This window comes from Phaeoacremonium minimum (genome assembly GCF_000392275.1).
Source record: "Phaeoacremonium minimum UCRPA7 unplaced genomic scaffold PA7_03_scaffold_457, whole genome shotgun sequence".
In the NCBI taxonomy this organism is placed as follows: Eukaryota; Fungi; Ascomycota; class Sordariomycetes; order Togniniales; family Togniniaceae; genus Phaeoacremonium; species Phaeoacremonium minimum.
In genome coordinates, this window is record NW_006921359.1 from 145,142 (window position 1) to 162,797 (window position 17,656).

Here is a 17,656-nt window from a genome sequence, read left to right on the forward strand (position 1 = left end):
AGCTTAGTCGAGGGTTCATAGTGAGGGAAAAACTTTGGAAGACCCTACCGTGTCAAAAGCGCATATTATCAAAGCCTGGAGATTCTCTACGGAGAATGACTGCATGCTCTGAAGAATGACTGTTTCGCGGCTCCTCCTAGCAAGTTCCAGTCTCATTTTGGCATCTCCAAGCCTCGGATCATCAGAGAACCGAACGCACAATGAGACAATGGCATGAAATATGGTAGTCAACCGCTTCCGTTGACTAAGATCAACCATGCTTTGACGGAATTGGCGGACGTGTAGCATTGGAATCCAAGGATGTATCCGAAGAAAGTAAATGTCTACTAAGGACGCCAAGAGGTCGTCGGGTAGCGTAACATCACCCTGTTCACCTGTAGTATGGCTTGAGTCTATCACCAGGCCTTGGGTAGGCTCGCCAGTTTCTTTCCATGCATCGAGACGAGGTCGTTTGGGAGACGGAACGGGGCCAGGATCGGCTTCGGTTGCCCTATCTTGCACCTCACTCGAGATGGATGACAGTGTCTTCTTCAGCTGCGCCGTGCAGGCTTGCAATGTCTGACCTTGAAGACGTGAGTCCGTGCTTAGTGAATAGCCCGAGTCTGTAGGACTCTGGGCGCTGATCGCGTCCAGGCACTTCCACACCTGCTGCCAAAGAACACCCTGGCCGAGGAACATATTCTCAAGGGTTGCTTAAGTTCTTGTCAGCAATTCTTGCCGTCGAACAGGTATGCTAGTGAGAAGACCTTACCTAATCTCTGGCTAAGATGCTCAATGGCACCTGGCCTGATGCCAGGCTTTAATTTCCTCTCGTCATAGACACATTCGAGGTCTTCAAAGCGTAAGTAAGCGTTTGTAGGGAGTTGCTTACGCATGCGAGCCCTGGAATCGGGCGCTGTGGAAAGAACGCTGCGACTTACTATACCGCTCACAGTGGGAGCATGGATGGCGCCTTGAACATTTGGCCTTCTTGCGCCGACAGGACTGGCATCTAGGAATCGTTAACTTGGTCTTGCGCGCTGGCTCTTTTACGGTGTTATTTTGTGACCTACGCAGGTCCGTCCTCCTTCGCCGTGGCTCTTCGCTTCTTGCCGAGGCCAGCTGCATCAGGCGGATTCTCTTCACCTTCGGAGCCGGATACCTCCTCCTCCAGTTGCTCAGCGAGGTCTAGCATGATGATTCGGCTCTGCTTGTTCACCCAATTCAAATCCCGAATGGAATCTCCTAGACTGTCAAGTAGGGCTTATAATCGACTAGTTCCTGGTAACAATGCACACTTGGCTTCGGCTTGAGAGGATGAACTTCGGCTTGGTAGTCACAGATAGATAGGAAGATAGAAGCGCGTCGGTGCAGCGGCAAGAGTGTTGAAGCAGAGTCACGCGTGAAGTCGGTTATCAATGGCCATAACACGTAGTAGGTTCGAATTACACGCCCACAAAAGAACCGACGGCGTAACACAATACCGACACAAGCCCTACCGGAACGGCATGCCTGAGGATCTGTGTGATGGCAAAAAGGAGATAAGATAGGTAAGAGGTTCGCCACTCGATCAACTCGTCAGTCCTTACTATCTCCCTAAGCGTTGCGGTGGTGTTTGGCTCGTTAGTCGTTGTTCTTGGATGTGCATCAGGGGGATGGAAGGATAGAGGGCAATCGCCTGTTTCCTCGCCCGCTTCCCCAAAAACGCCCTCCTGGACTAGCGGGTGTGGGGTCCACATCTCATCATTAGCGTTCCAATCTTCGTCTGCGCTCGTGCTCGTGAATAATGTGGAGGATGCGGGGGGCATTTCCTAAACTGGCCTAACGTCTCCTACCCCAACCTGATCCGATGCTGTGGCTCCGGGCGCCGGGCCATCTCCCGGACACACCGCCGCATCTTGCCCACCGTCTCGGAAAAAGCCAGGCAGGATCGTTGTCGAGAGAGCCAGCGCGCCAGCAGATTCCCCGGGACTAAAGATGGGCCAGGGTGCCGTTCTTGCCGCCGGGATAGCCTGCGGACGCACTCTGGACCCTCCCTTCAGATTCTGACTTGATTCTGGAGTCTCTGGAGTAACTGGAGTACGCTTTCCGGGGGCCGCAACGCCCGTCTGCTGACTCCTCATCGGCATACAACGCTGGTTCTCCCCAAGTAGATAAACCTGGCTTGTTTGCAAGGGACCACACGCACTCCAGGAACACTCCCTGTCCAACCGAGCTTGTTCAATAAGATACTTAGCCACGCAGCAGTATCAAAAGCCTTGCCTTCGCAAGTAGCGGTTGCTTTCTAGAAAGCATTTATCACAACATCTACGCCAGGCCATACGTCTTAAGAGATAGACAGAGTCCATCAACATGGACAAACACGAGACCACCACCTCTCCGGCCCATGATGAAAACGCCATCACTCCTGCTGCGGACCGCGTGCCAGAGCATCATGTCGACCACGACAAGGAGGTGAGAGCATTGCCGCGATGTCCATTCATTCTATTTCCGGCAAGTCACTAATGTATTCTAGACCGCCGAGTATGCTGGACGCGAGGCCATCTATGTCGACGAAGAGACCAACAAGAGACTGTTCTGGACGGTCAACCGACGCATCCTAGCTTGCATGCTTGGTACTTATTTTTGCCAATCTCTTGATAAAGGAACCCTGGGCTTTGCGTCCGTCATGGGCATCCAGAAAGACGCCCATCTTCATGGTCAACAATACAGGTAAGCGCCCATGATGCTATCAATGTCGAGACTTCTGAGGTGTTGTCCTCGCCGAGAAACCATTCGCCGCTGACAGGAATGTAGCTGGCTGGGAACAATCCTCTACATGGGAGTCTTGGTGGGCGAGTACCCTACCAATCTTCTCCTCCAGAAGCTCCCCGTTGCAAAGTATCTTGCAGTCAACGTGTTCTGTTGGGGTGCCATCGTGGCTTGTTCGGCTGCCGCCAAGAATTTCGGTGCTCTCATGACCGTTAGATTCCTATTGGGAGTTTTCGAGTCTTGTGTTCAGCCATCTTTTATTATCATGTGAGTTTGGCCTTTTCACGATCCGGAATAGTGATGCTAACGAGCTTAGGACGTCCATGTGGTATACTAAGCGAGAGCAATCCGTCCTGACATCCCTGTGGTATTGCATGACGGGTGTGCAACTAATGGTATGTTTAAGAGAAGGACATTAGAAGTCACCCAAATTCCCAAGCTTACATGTGTAAAACAGGTCGGAGGCATCATTGCCTGGGGCACATCACACTACAAAGACCACGCCATCTACTCATGGCAGCTTCTTTTCCTCGTGCTTGGATGCGCGACATGCGTTTGGGCTTGCTTCATTGGCTGGTGGCTCCCTGACAGCCCAGTCCGAGCCAAGTGCTTCACCGAAGACGAAAAGCGCTTGATGATCGAGAGAGTCCGTGCCAATGAGACAGGAATCCAAAACAAAACATACAAACGATACCAGATGCTCGAGGCCGTCACGGATCCTATCATCTGGTGCTATGTATTGCTCCAGATCACTTCAACGCTTGTCATTGGTGGCTTGGGTGTTTTCTCCAATCTGATTATCTCTTCCTTTGGCTTCACATATCTCCAGACTCAGCTGTTGAACATTGCTCAGGGCGCAGTAACCATTATAGTGATGGTGGGCGGTGCTTCACTCGCAACTTGGACTAGGCAGACGGCCTGGGTAATGCATGTAAGTTCGATCTACACCATATTTTGTTGACGAGTACGCAGCTAATAACACATCATGCAGGCTTGGACTATGTTCGTAGACATCCATCTACGTCATCCTGACTATGCTAACATCTGAGTAGTCCTCCCATTATTGGAACGGCGGTTATCTACAGTATTCAGCCCACACATTCTACCCGGATTGGTCTGCTCATTGCTTTCTATTGCACTCAATTCTACCTGGCAGAAGGTAATCTCATCTTCTCTCTCATCTCACGAAATGTTGCCGGCCAGACCAAGAAGTCAACTACGCTGGCCATTACCTTCGTCGCATGGGCAGCAGGGAATATGACTGCACCGCAAGTAAGTCCATTAATTTCGCTTCTTTTAACATTCTACACTCCAGCCGAAGTCTCCCCGTATTAACAAGATTCTTTCAGATTTTTCAGAGCAGCGATGCTCCACGCTACCGCAAGGGATTTACCGCGCACTTCTGCCTTTACGTGTTGTTTAACATCATTCTAGCCATACTGAGGATTCTTCTAACCCGACGCAACAAGGCCAAGCGCGCCGCCGCCGCTGCCGCATTGGTTGTCGAAGCTTCCGCGACTGATCTGAACAAGGTGGATGAGAAGATCTCGCACTCTCATGCATTTGAGGATCTGACGGACAAGGAGAATCCTGATTTCCGTTACGACTTCTAGAAACCTGTCATACAGTCTTGAGTAGCGCTTCCAATTGGCGAAATCGGGGTCAGAGGGGTGACGGAGCTAGATCTGGGGACCTTTCTAGGATAACCCAGATCTAGTATGGATTCAAGCCCAGCTATTTGTGTTTTGAGTCTATCCATATCTGTGTCTATCAAGTAGCTTTCTCCACTTTCGCAGGTAATTGATGTAGGTGTTAAAAGTCCACACGTTCAACCCAGGCAGAATTTGCGCCGAATCTCTAGATTAATTCCTTCGAGTTAAAATCTATTAGAAAAACATTCAAAGCCCTAACCACCATATCATTGCAGATGTCACTAGTGCTTTTTGCTTACCCTTCCGGATCCAGTGCGTCACGCAACTGATATCGGCCCAATAACCGAGCGCATACCATTGATATTCAACGACGCTCTAGGAGCCGACAGTCCGAAGACATCATTTTCCGCCCAACAACAATTCTTATAAATAAAATGGCATCATTCAAGCAAAGCCGCTTTATCCCCTCTCAAGATTCGATTCCCAATGTCAAACGTGATGCGCTTCAAGCATTTCATGTACTCAAATCAGGCGGGGTCGTGATCGTCCCAACTGATGTCGGCTACGGCATCGTATCGAGCAGTGCCGAGGGCATTGAGAGAGCCTTCGCAGCTAAGAAGCGCAAGCCGGGACACACTCTGGGCATCATTGGGTCCTACAAACAGCACACAGAGCTCCATGTTCTCGGTGAAACGCCGGAGGCGAGCGCCAAGTTGTTTGAAATGACCCGGGTCCTGACTTTAGAGTTAGGAGGTCTCGTCGCATTTACGGCCAGATATCATCAGGACCACCCGAGATTGCGACAATTAAGCGACGAGACCTTGCGGCGAAGCACAAAAGGCGATACGATGGGCATCGCGATCCCGGAGGGTCCATTCCTAACCGAGCTCGGTCGCTTGAACGATGAGGATGGACAACTAATGGTCGGTTCGAGTGCAAATTTGACAGGCCAAGGCCAGAAATTCAGGGTAGAAGATATTGAGCCGGAAGTTCTCCAAGCAGCGGACTTGATCGTTGACTACGGGCTCCAGAAGTGGCACTTGTATGAAAGAGCAGGCACCATTCTTGATCTCACCCAAATGCAGGTGAAGGTGACTCGCATGGGTGCAAACTACGAAGTACTAAGGGAAAGGATGAAGCGTTGGTTTCAAATCGAGCTACCAGAAGATCCTGAATGGAAGACAGATGGTGTCAAGCGTATAGGCATATCAATCAAAATCGACAAAGACTAGACTCATATTAACTTTGCTATATTCTAATTGAAGCTCGATGTCAATCCTCATTGACAAAGATCTATCTGCATCTATACATGGCTCTTGCCGTAATCTGAACGCCTCACAACGCACATCGCTTGTGATCTATGAGACAAGGTAGATGTTCGAGAACTTGGAGTTCGCTCTAGCATGACGCCCCAAGGTCGATAAGTTGAGACAGTCCTATTTGGCAATTTAGACTTTCTGCTTCTCGAGCACCATCCCAAGTTCATCATGTTTTGCGCCATCAACAAATCCATTCTTCGCGTACAATTTCCGTCCTGGTGGGTCTGCAAATAACGAGACATAAGGATCGCCTTCGGCGGCGTTTGTCTTGATATACTCCAGGAGATTCTTCAGTATTGCATCTCCGAGGCCTTTCTTCTGGTGTTCAGGCAGAACACCCATGTCAGCGATATGAAAATACCACCCCCCATCTCCAATGATGCGCCCCATTCCGACAATTTGACTTTGCGATGAAGGCTGAGAAGGGTCCTGATACGCCGCGAAACAGCCATACCAGCTGCCTGTGACTGCGCCCACAGCTTGGGCTTCCGTTCGGGCAGAGAGCCCTGAGGCGACACGGATCTGTCGGTAGTCCGCAACTGGTGGGAAGCCAGCGTGGATTGTGTATCCGTCGGGAAGCGGGGTAGGCGGCGTCATGACTACAGAAAAACGAAGTCGCGGAACAGTCTTAAGAGGTCAATTAAAAATTGAAGAATGCTCTGTGAATATTTTGGAGGTCTTTGATCCAGTTATACAATCAGCTACCGCATCGGTGTTCGGCGTGGCCGATTGACTGCCTAGAATTCTCGGCACTCGGTTTGAGCCACTATCGTTTCACCGCCGATTAATCGCGACATTTTGTCATTGCTATGTGAACATCGGAAATCACGAAACTCACTTTTTCATAAATACATGCACTGTGTCTTCAAATTAAAGACAATGTAAGTACTTTCTGCTAAGTACACATGCAATTGAGGGCTTTGCGTAAGAATAAATAGTGTCTGAGCTGCAACTCGTCTCACTCCCAACTCTCTCCCACTCTAGTAATACCCTCTGCTCCTCGCATAATCAAAGCTACTTAATGGTCTCGTGGTTATCACTAGTAGACTCAAACCGAAAACGGCTAAGGCGGGTGGTGTCTCCAAGGAGGCCCCCTTCCAGGCGGGGGGCGACCACGCGGCGGTGTTGGACGAACTGGAGATGGACGGACGGGAGACGGACGGACGGAAGACGAGCGGGCAATCGTTGGTACTGATACTACACTACTTGACTTGATGAATGGGATTGTTTGAGTCCACGGCGAATCGGGAATCCTCGAAATAGTAAAGGTTGTCGTGGGGATTGGCGGATCGAAGGGGAAAGTTTCCGTCTCTGTTACTTTGGAAGTACTCAATATCGGGGTAGCAATCGTGGCACCAGTTGTCGACTTCACGGTTAAACTCGGAAGGATCGTAACTCCTGTGCTTACAACTGCGGCCGTGGAGTTGCTTGGCAAGCTTGACAACGAATGAGTTGGCTTCGGTAACGTCGTGACACCAGTGATAACTGAAGCTGTGCCACTCAAGGATGATGCAATCTGCGTCGAGCTAGGCTGAAAGGTATATGCTGATGTAGGTGAAGTACCAGGTGTCTCTTGACTAGTCACCGTAGTCTGCGGCGGTGTTGCAGTAGCCGGATTAGAACTTGAACCTGGCGTTGCGCTGACTGTCGGAGCGCCTAGAGATTGAACCAATGCGGAAAACTTTGCTGCCGGAAGCTTCGCAACACTCAAGTCGTGATCGAACTTGCTTTTGGCCGTATGAGCAGGAAATCCGCTAGTATTGCTTGCTGGATTTGTGGGCGGTCGGGAGCTCATTGCCCAGGCGAATGAGTTCGTGCCATTTGGGTTGAGTGAAGTGCCTTCCCACGAACTGCATCCGGTACAAAGCAAATCAATCTGCCACGTAGAAGTATCTTTCGAAGATCGTAGAACCGTATAGGTTGCGCCTGTGTATGCCCCCGGTAGGGTGTGACCTCTGTAGCGATGGTTAGTTCATAATCCATCAACCTCTAGGACAAGTTGCGCTCACGTTGCCCATCTCGAGGAAACAACTCCAGAATTACCGTGTGGCCAGACCACAGTCAAGGGGTTCTTGGACATTACTCCACCCCAGGCAAGTCCTGCCCATCCTATAGTCGATGGGGCAGAAATTTGAAGAAGTATGTCGAAAGAGGCACTTGGCGTATCCGGAATGGCAATACGATAACTGATATTCGAGTTTGGTGCGATGAATTCAGAATAGCAAGTTCCATCCGCAGCGCAGTACTTCAATGTCTGTGTTTGTCGAGGTCCAACCCCCACAGCTAAAGTGAGACGTATGGGTAGCAGGAGAAGCACTCCTAGTGCTAGTAATATGGCCATGATGGCGCTACAGAGGCGACAAAAGTCGGACTCACATTCTCCTTTCAAAAGCGAGAAGGTCCAACTACAGGAATCCGAACTCTATATTTATATAGGTTTGTACAGTACAAGCGTGGCGATTATTTCTGGTTTCCCTAGCCTAGTTTTCCTCTATGTAATGCCCTGGAGGTGGTGACTGGGGCTCGTCGTATAGCCGGACCGACGACTCTTACGGCTTGGAATTGGTCTTGCAAACATCGAAGCCGATATCCGTCTGAACTGAATGATATATTCACAACAGCCGCCAAGCATTCTACCCCCGCAAGACTACAGGCTTGCCCGTTAGCAGTCTAAGCTTCAGCAATGGTGCAAGCACCTGGTCCGCATGTAGTGACCCAATGAGTGATGCGTAGATACCAATCAATCAGCCCGTACAAAGGGCTTCGTTGCGGAGAAGAACATCATCGTGGGGGAAGTCCGAATTAGCCGCCGCTTTCTGCTTGTCGACGGCAACTGCGAGCTCGGGAAAAGGCAGTGGGCGGTTGGGGGGTCCCATCTTGTTTGGGTGAATAGGGTAAACCAACGGCATCAAACATTCACCAACCGCTCGCAACACGCTGTACGAACGAACCCTTGTTCGCTCCTATCGAAGGTTCAAAATATATAGAGCTCAGTCAGAAAATTCCAGGTCACATCCAAGCTTCTCGTCCAATAGAATGCACTGGATTAGTATATAACAGCGACTTTCTATGAACTACGTAATTGGCAAAAGAGTATATTGCCTGTGAGGACAACTCCGGATTGGTTCCATAATACAAGTCACTTGTTCCCCACCCATGTTCGAAGACCGAGTCATAATCAACTCTTCAAAGACGCCGAACGCCTAGTTTTTGCTCTCTGTATAGGTGTGCTCAGTAGGGAAGAGCGCCGCCGTACCGTTAATCCTGCTCGCAGAGTGGTCTTTGGCGAGCTGGTAGCGGCCTCCACTAAATGCAGATGCAAATCTCTGTTGTGTCAACGATTGAGAAGCGAAAGTGCGACAGCATTGGATAGATTAACCGCGCTGCTTCATCGTATGACACCTATGTTATGCACTGCAATGATGTGTCTAAATTCAAGCCGTGATTGTCTCCCCGTGGTGGATTCATAGATTCCGAATTACGGATGCATCTTATGCATGAGCTCCCTTTTCTGTGAAGGACGTGATGCAAAGCCGAGCTTTATGACAGAACACGGGCAATCAGCTGCCTCGTCGCAGCCATCTGTTCTGCTTGAGCACGACCGTTGATCCTTGGTTTTGACTCGTCCGTTGCCTCCGTTGGGATGTAAAAATCGTATCTGTCTGGGAATAGGATGATGTTGGCTAGTCGGACGACCTCGGCCTCGCCATCAGACCGCGACGAGATGGATTTCCTGTCCGAATCTAGATCCATCTTATCGTCCTTATCTTCATCTTTGGAAACAACAGCAGCTGTGCCAGATTTGGCGGCGTCGAGTTCCCATGGCGCAAGTCCCATGGCGCGCAGACCATCTTGGCCCCCTACAGCCGCAATCTCGTCCTTGCCCGGGCGGCCCTCGTGGGGCGCTTCAGTGCCTAGGCTTGAGCCAATGCTGTCGAAATCTGGGCCGGGCTGTCCGAGCAGGAACGCTTTCCTCTGCCGAGCGAGGAAGAGCGCGTTGGTCTGAGTCAGAGGGCAAGCGGGAGTGTACATGAGCATAGACGGCGACGAAGACTCGCGTGATGGCGTGCCTGGTTTGCTAGCGCCGGCGGTCAGTATGCTATACGCCTCATCACAGTGCCAGATGACATAGTCGCCAGCGCGTAGGGTTGGTATCTCGACGAGGGACTTGCGCAAGCGCAGGTGCGGGTGCCACAGCTCCGTGATGCGCTGCGCATGGCCGGGCACGGCGCCATGAATAACAGTCGTCTGCTCCGAGTCGAGGGTCCAGTTGTCTGGATCCAGGAAGGCCTCCCACTCGGCGACAGTCTCTGGGCTGGCGCTCTCATCGTCGGGCAGGGCCGGCAGCTTTGTCTTGGACGAGAAAAAGGGGCGCAGCAGGAGATAGGCGACCACGAGCTTTGGCGAGGGCAGCACGCGTATGCTAGCCGGCTCACCTGAAGTGAGTGCTAGCACGCCCTGGAACATACGGAAAATGCTACAACAGCCATCTCCGTTGTACAGGTCGGGGGTCACGCCGACGCGGCCAGCGGGATCCCAAGGGTCAAATTCCTCCCAATCTCCACGGAAGATGGCCTCGTAGGCGCCACCCCGACCATAGCCGTCGGGCTCCCAGCGCTCAAGGCTGCCGCTGTCGACCTGAGCGATGAGGGTCGAGCCGGCGCTGGCCTGCAGGCTGTCAGCGGCAGAGTTGCCGTTGACTGGGGGAGCATTACTACCCATGATACTGCTGTCGTGGATGCGCAGACGGTCAGCATACGAGATGGGAAAGCGCGTGGCAATGCGCGATAGGTCAGCGTCTGCACCCTTGGTCTCCCAGAAGGACATGGCCCATTTCTGCACGCCTAGGACGCTTGGATGAGCGCGTATGGCGACCTGGGCCGGCGTCCAGAAGAGGTCGAAACAGGTGGGATCCTGGGGCGGTGGCGGCTTGATTTGATCACGGTTCTTGGTAATGTACTCGCGGGTCTCACGGATCCAGTTCTCGGCGACATCGCTGGAGACGACGCCTCTAACAACAGCCACGCCGTAACGCTTCAGGCTGCGCTCAAACGGCGCCACCTTGGCTGGGTCGTCAATGTCGGCAAAGTCAATGATGGGGATGAGGTCTGTGCCGTGGGCTTGGATGTGAGCAACCTCGCTCTTGATGGCGGCGAGCAGGCGACGCCACGAGGCCATGACGGCCGTCTCCTTGCCCTGGATCAGGCGGCGCTTGATGTTTGCGAACCGCGTGGGTAGCGGGATGGGCTCGGAGCCGTAAAAGGACTGCACCGGCGGATCCATATTGTTAATCTTGGCAAAGACCTTGCGGTTGGGTTTGGAGATGCGATGCTGGCTCCTGCTCGTGCCCGGAGGATGATATTGCTGCGGTGTGTTCAGAGCAGCAGCAGCATTGGTGTTAGCCGCAGGCGACGACTCTACAGAGGCTCCGGATGCAATCGCACTTCCGGCGCCTGGAATTGGAGAGCCCGAGCCAGAAGCAGGCGCAGATGCAGATGCAGAAGCAGTCGCAGAAGAGGCAGCAATGGTTGTAGGGACAGTGATGGTGGCGGCCGTCATTGTCTTGCTGCTACTGCTGATGATAGCACCAATGTTCAGGTTACCGCTGCCGGCGCTCGTCGCACTGCTGCTACTGTTGTTGGTGGTGCTCGTGGTGCTGGTGGTGGTTGTCCTCCTCGAGGAACGGCGGATCGGGGCCCTGTGGCCACTTATCCTCAGCGACGAGGCGCCAATCGCCAACGTTACAGGCTGGGAGACGGGCATTTTGATTGGAACGGCCAGAAACGGCGGCGGCGGCTGATGCCCCTCCTCGTCCCGGGGGCATGCAATACCGTTATTAGTCGTAGTCTTATTAGTCTTGTTAGTGGTGGTGGTGTTAGCAGCAGCAATGTTAATATTGGCAGTGTTAAGATTGCCCTGGCTCTGGCTTTGTCCTTCTTTGCCTTCTTTTCCTCTTCTTCGCTCCTCCTTCTCCTCCGCTGCCCGTTTTCTCTTCCTCTCCTGGGGCTCCGTCTTTTCGGGGCGGGCCCTTATAAGGGGCTAAACTCTTTCTCGCGGTCTTGGTCTGTCTGGTCTGTCTGTTTGCCGGTGCCCTCAATTTCCTTCGCTCTCTCTTCTTGCTCTTTCTGCTCTTTGGTCTAGACCGTCTTCGCCTTGGCAGATAGATCAATCACTTGTTTGCTTAGTTTCTCGAAGACAAGCAATACTTGTGTCATTCACCCGTCACTGAGTTACACCTTCTTGCTCTTCCACGATATTCCCTTCTCTGTCTCTTTCTCTCGGTGCAGGCACTTCTCACGCCTTTCTCTCGCCTCTTGATTCGCTGCTCAATAGCTGCCCAGAAATTGCCTGGCCCCAGTCGTCCCAACGCGGGGTAACAGTCCCCGTCCCTGACGGAGCTTCCTGGTGCCCAAGGGGCAAGATGCGTGCCACCAGCCACTCACTGTACTGTGCAGTACATACACACTTGCAGTGGGGGGAAGGGGTTGGTTGACCTTGGTCTCGTGCAAGCTGTGCAGAATAATACTTCTGGGTACTGCGAATGTTGTCCTCCAGTATTCGGTCCTGTCTTGTCTTGTCTCTCTCCAGGTTCCCCCGTTCCACGTCCAGATCAGCTCATGTAAGTGCGATTGGCCTGTAAAAGCCCCGAGTTCAACAAGCTATCCAGATCTGGCGAAACCCGAGCAAAACTACCCAGGCTGGATGGAACAGTGCAGGATCGCCTAGCGATGTAGGTGATTATAGCGCCGCCTCACCCTCCTTTGCAAATTTAGCGGTACAGGCACGGCGCCAAATCATGTACTAATGATCGGTGTTATTTCCTTGCGTCGTGGTAGTGGTGTTTGGAGACAGGTCGATCGCCCTACTTGCACTGCAGAATCTCTGATGTGCTGTACAGACAGACAGATGAGAATTGTACATACATGCACAAAGATGCTCGTTTTAACTTGATCCGTCGGGTTCCAAAGAGATCAGATAACCCAAGTCTTTTTTGTAGTTCGGACGCGGATGTGGACAGCTGACCAGTAATGATTGCCGGCAGCAGAGAATAGAAGAGCGAGATCCGCAACGAAGCGAGCTTGTTATTCCAGATTGGTCTTCTGATTGTAGTTGTTGGAGAACTCAGATGTGAATTGCCATCGCTGTCGTCTTTTTCTGGTCAGAACCCTCCAGCATCTCTTTTCAAGACGGTGGCCCAGTGGCCTACGGGGGCTGGTGGATGTGGACAGTATTTAAATGTCCGTCTCCATATATTAACATATCAAATGGCGAATTTAGCTTGCTTCTGGTGTTGACGGGTGGACTGGGCCCTGGAGCCGGCGCAATCTGTCGACTCTGGCTTTGCCATCCCTCTGTCTTTTTGCTCTCGTGCTCGCTTCGGCCCAGCTGTCCACTGTTTCCACGGGACCAGCCAGGTACCATGTATCAGACATGGGCATCAGCGATGGGCCTAGAGGACATGGGGGCTAATCATGTGGGTATAGCGTGCAACTCTGTCTGTCTACACTATGTATGGAGGTATGTATGCATGTATGTCTACTGTACCGTGCCTCTCCTGCCGCCATGTCCTGGCCTGGGAAGTTTGCAATGTCCCAATGCGACCGCGAATGGCGGCTCGCGTTGGGGAGTATCAGGGTTAGAGCATCCACCAGTCGTAGCGTACGTGACACTCGATGGGTGCCCCCGTTGTGACTTGGCCGGGTACGGTCTTCATCCCGCGTTTAATTGCAATTAAATCGATCAATGAGAGGTAAGGATAGGCCGTTGTTCATAGTCCTATTGTTATTAGCGATAGCCACATGTGAGCCAAAGCAGTCGAATCCACCGATCCAGGTAGGTAACTTGTCAAGGTCATTGAGGGACAGACATTGTACATACTATAGGAGTAGCACGCTTAGAGAACCAGTCTTGCCTCTGTCCGCAAGAGTATCGTCCCACTACGCCGGGCTGACGCCGCTACGGAAGCGGTTATTGGCCAGTACACTATTCAGAATCAGAGAGACCAGCATCGTCTCGCCGGCCAAACCGCCCGACTACCCTCAAGCTACCCCTTCCATGCTCGCCAGGCGGCGGGTGGACGTACCTCACCGGCCGAGGATGCAAGTCAATGTACCATGCCGTACCCAGGAAGCACCATGGGCCTGGCCCCCTGCTTGGTGGGATGGACGGAGTGTGTCTCGCCCCACGCCTACGGCCCGTCAAACCGTGGCCAGAAGCGGGCTGACGGGATGCCACACCCACACTTCGAGAAACACCTCTGGACCGCCTCTTCCTACTGGTTGCACCTTGGAGGTGCCTTCAAGGCAATTGGAGTCTAGTCTAGTTCACGCGGAAGTTTAAGCTAAGCTACAAGATGTCCTGCACCATACTGTGCCTAGTGCGTACAGACCCTCCGGCCCTTCTGTGCGAACATGTTCTCGGCGTCTTGGGATTTAGAGTACAGTACCTAGGTACCTGACAGCAAAGCCTACGCTTCATCGAATTCGGGGTCCAGCTTCCTCATCCCCCGATAACATTTTATCATTTGTTCAATTGTGGTAATGAATCCAGTAGCCCCCGCCTTACAGGCTCCGCTGGTCTCTCGGTTAAGTTGTAAGTCCAGACTAGGTACAGAGCAATGCCTGGTGCTCATCTCCCGACGGTGTTTAACGCCCGAAGTTTAGCCAGTTACCCGATACGCTATTTCCCATCCCAGGAAGCCTGGAATTGGCCGTTCAAAGCACATTGGTTTCTATTGATCTCAAAACGTGTGTCCTCATATCATTGCATTGTCGCTAATCATGCAATCCTCTGAGTGATGAGCTAACCGCACGGTTTAGATGCCGTTACTCGAGTACATGTTATTTTCACTCTTGCTCTCGGGCAATAAGGTTGTGCTTCCCGGGTGGCAAGTAGATAGATCCTAGAGCGTATGGCCTCCCTATGCCATACTTTCTTTCATACACATTTTTGCAGTCGTCCCGAGGACCTAGTGGGCCTAACTCTAAAGGAAATAAAGGATCGCTCGTGTCTTATGAATGCCACATACCACGGAAGATGTGGCTGAATGGGTCAGACGCTGCGTAGATCGAAGCCGAACCTTCGATGTAAACCTTGTTACGCCCCGCCGCAGCCTCTCTAAAGCACAGAAGGTACCATGTTCGATACGCGATGTACTTCTCGTCTTGTGTCCAGAATGACTCTCTCCAAGCAATACACCGTATTCCACGCTATGTTTATCGGCGCAGTCCTCATTGGTGCTCTCACAGCTTTGAGAAGTTCGGCGATGGGATGACGCTCGTTACAAAAGGGATATGAGGGGTGCATTTACCCAAGTATGTTCGGCCGATTACAAGGACTGCCCTCTATGAGCACGAATCTAGATCAGGTCCCACTCTTACCCAAATTCTTCCGTTACACGACTTGCTCCAGTGCTTGCTATTGAACGAATCTGGGGGTGGCGGAGCTGCGTTCCCCGTGAATAGACACTACATAGTACCTTTTGAAAGCCATTCGTTCCCATACCAAGTGGCCGCGTGCTAGCTCCCCCATGACCACGGCCGCCCGGTTGAAATCACCACTTGGCAATAACCCTCCAATCCGACATCAGATCTTGACCTTCGAATCTCCATCATAGAGCTACATAGAGTAAATACTGTCCAGAACACGACCCGTTGAGGGTAGCCTAGGTCCCCTGTCAGATCTGTGGACCTCCGCATTCAAAAATCTGGGCGACCCGTCGGAGTAAGCACGGCTAAACGCCCCTGTCCGCTGTTATTGGCTTCTCATGCGCCATCCGCTGTCAAAGAGAGAAATGTCCAAGTGCGCCAACCTTACCCGGACGATCCATGGCGCGGTTTCCCAGACAAGGACGACCGATCTACCTGATACATCCGGAACTGGTGCCGAAAGGCCCCTTGGGTCTAGTGGAATCGTGTGGTAAGTACTCCATGTACTGATGGCCGAAAACAGCGTCTTCTAGGCTTAAGCCAGGACCGGCATATGATGGCTAGCACGAATTTGCCAAAGCTTCGCGATGTGTTATTTGGATCACGCTCTGAAGGGCCAGAATATTCATTCTTACAGCTTCTGACCAGCATCACCTCGGGAGTTCCACTATGTATGGAACAAATTTTCTGGGCTCAGTTGCATCCTTTTCCGAGACTTGGTCTTTTCCAGTTTACGGCGGTGTACTCTTTGATGTTTTGCTCTCAATTATACATGCGTAATCATTCGTATGCAATCAATCCGATACATCCAAGCCGTTCCTATTGACTATCATTTCCTGGCCGCGACTGTCAATAATAGCTTGCCAGTATTGATTGACCTTAAGCTAATTACATCCGTTCTGACTTCTCACATAAATGTACGTGGCTGTGGTCGGTACAAGGCGTCCACACACATAGCATCAAGTCCAAAGCCAGTATAACGAAGATGCCTGCCCATTATGGAAGCATAACCTACGAGGAAAGGATACGGATCAGGTCTAGGCAAGACGTATTCTGAACAATCATCAACGTTGATATTTGACGATGCCGGCATTGTTCCCATCTTATCTGGCCATCCCTTTGCTGCATCCATGGTTCAGGTCGCTATCCCGTGTGATAATCTATCCAATTCATGACCTTAGCAAAAGCTAAGGTTTGGTGTTGGGCGGCCTTGCATAATGAACAAGTTGTCTCTAAAATCTCTATGGTGTACTCAGAAAGTTATGCGGAATATAACTCGCGTCTCTAAAGCTTTAGATCATGGAGTGGCTTCTGATACTTGTAGCTAACCCTCAAGTCTCAGTTAATCACGAGTGGACAGCTCGGCCTCCTATTTAGGGGTACTAAACTCATGGTTATTCGCGCTCTTTGACGTGCTCCTCATTTGAAAACATTTGATTTGGCTTATGGTTATTCATCAGTACTATTTTGTGACAAGTAGCCTGCCGAAAGCTGGACATATTTGAGATCCACTACACGTGTCTAGCATTAACCTATTGCATGCTAGTCAACCCGGAGAAATATATTTGAGGGTATGTTCTTGACCCTGACCTATTCAAGGATTATATTGTGGCCTGATGATCAGTAAAACTGTTGTGTCAATCCTAATCTCGCTCGGATACCTGACAATCTCATGCAAGCTTGACAGCAGCTGTTCTAGGGATAGTTTGAGAAAAATATAAGCTATTTACAGCTATTGAAAAGCCACAATACACTCTCTTAAATACGTCGAATCTGGGTAGATTGCTATTTGCCATCTAGAAATGTTCCAGAAGTATCAGTGCGGTATCTGAGTTTGTCGAGACGCCTGGGGTGTGATGAAGAACACCCGGTAATTGCTCTTTAATATTCAAGTAGCCCAAGAGCTTGAGTGGTGTCGAGATCTTCATTTAGATTACTTTTCTTAGTCATTCACCATTCAAAGCTCCTAGACTTATCTCTCGAACCCATCCTTGGTTGAAGAGGCCGATAGTAGGGGCCGGAGTACAATGCTTTCCCAAATTCGAAACCGTAGCGTTTTGGGACTTGTTACCCGAGTGCCACATAAGTTCGTGATCACCTAGTTCGAGAAAGAAATGCTCACAACTATTCAACCTAGCCTTTTACTCGAAGGCGTTTGTCAGCTAAGATTGCTCAGATCTCCAAAGTCCCAGTGAGTTTAAACTTCAACACCAGCTCATATATCACCATTGTTCAATGCGGGTTATACAGTTTTCTGTCCTCTCGGCTCAAAGATATTGTCACTTTGCCCTCCCTGTACGTCGATGGACAGGTCTTATCTATAGTCTTCATTTACTCTCTATAGTAGCCCACGGTAGTGAGACTAGTTCAGTGCATCAGCGGGCGCAGGCTTATGGTAATATGAGCGCATATAAGGCCATAAATTAGAATACTAATCTATATAGCTTAAAATACCGATACCGCTAGTTGAAGTTTACCTCCGATATATAGGCTACATTTAGTCAACGTGGTTCGAATAGAAGAAATA

The 17,656-nt window shown here is 51.1% G+C and overlaps 2 protein-coding genes across 2 annotated transcripts; one reads left to right on the forward strand and one right to left on the reverse strand.

Annotated features, from left to right (window-relative positions):
- Positions 1-2,331: 2,331 nt before the first annotated feature.
- On the forward strand, positions 2,332-4,343 carry UCRPA7_6277 (putative allantoate permease protein; the record flags this gene model as incomplete). Its single annotated transcript, XM_007918816.1, has 8 exons — positions 2,332-2,433; positions 2,495-2,691; positions 2,776-2,997; positions 3,047-3,125; positions 3,188-3,661; positions 3,722-3,732; positions 3,783-4,002; positions 4,089-4,343. The coding sequence occupies 8 exons, from the start codon at positions 2,332-2,334 to the stop codon at positions 4,341-4,343; spliced, it is 1,560 nt and encodes a 519-aa protein (XP_007917007.1).
- A 4,898-nt stretch (positions 4,344-9,241) lies between these two features.
- On the reverse strand, positions 9,242-11,260 carry UCRPA7_6278 (putative duf1479 domain-containing protein; the record flags this gene model as incomplete). Its single annotated transcript, XM_007918817.1, has 1 exon — positions 9,242-11,260. The coding sequence occupies one exon, from the start codon at positions 11,258-11,260 to the stop codon at positions 9,242-9,244; it is 2,019 nt and encodes a 672-aa protein (XP_007917008.1).
- Positions 11,261-17,656: the final 6,396 nt, after the last annotated feature.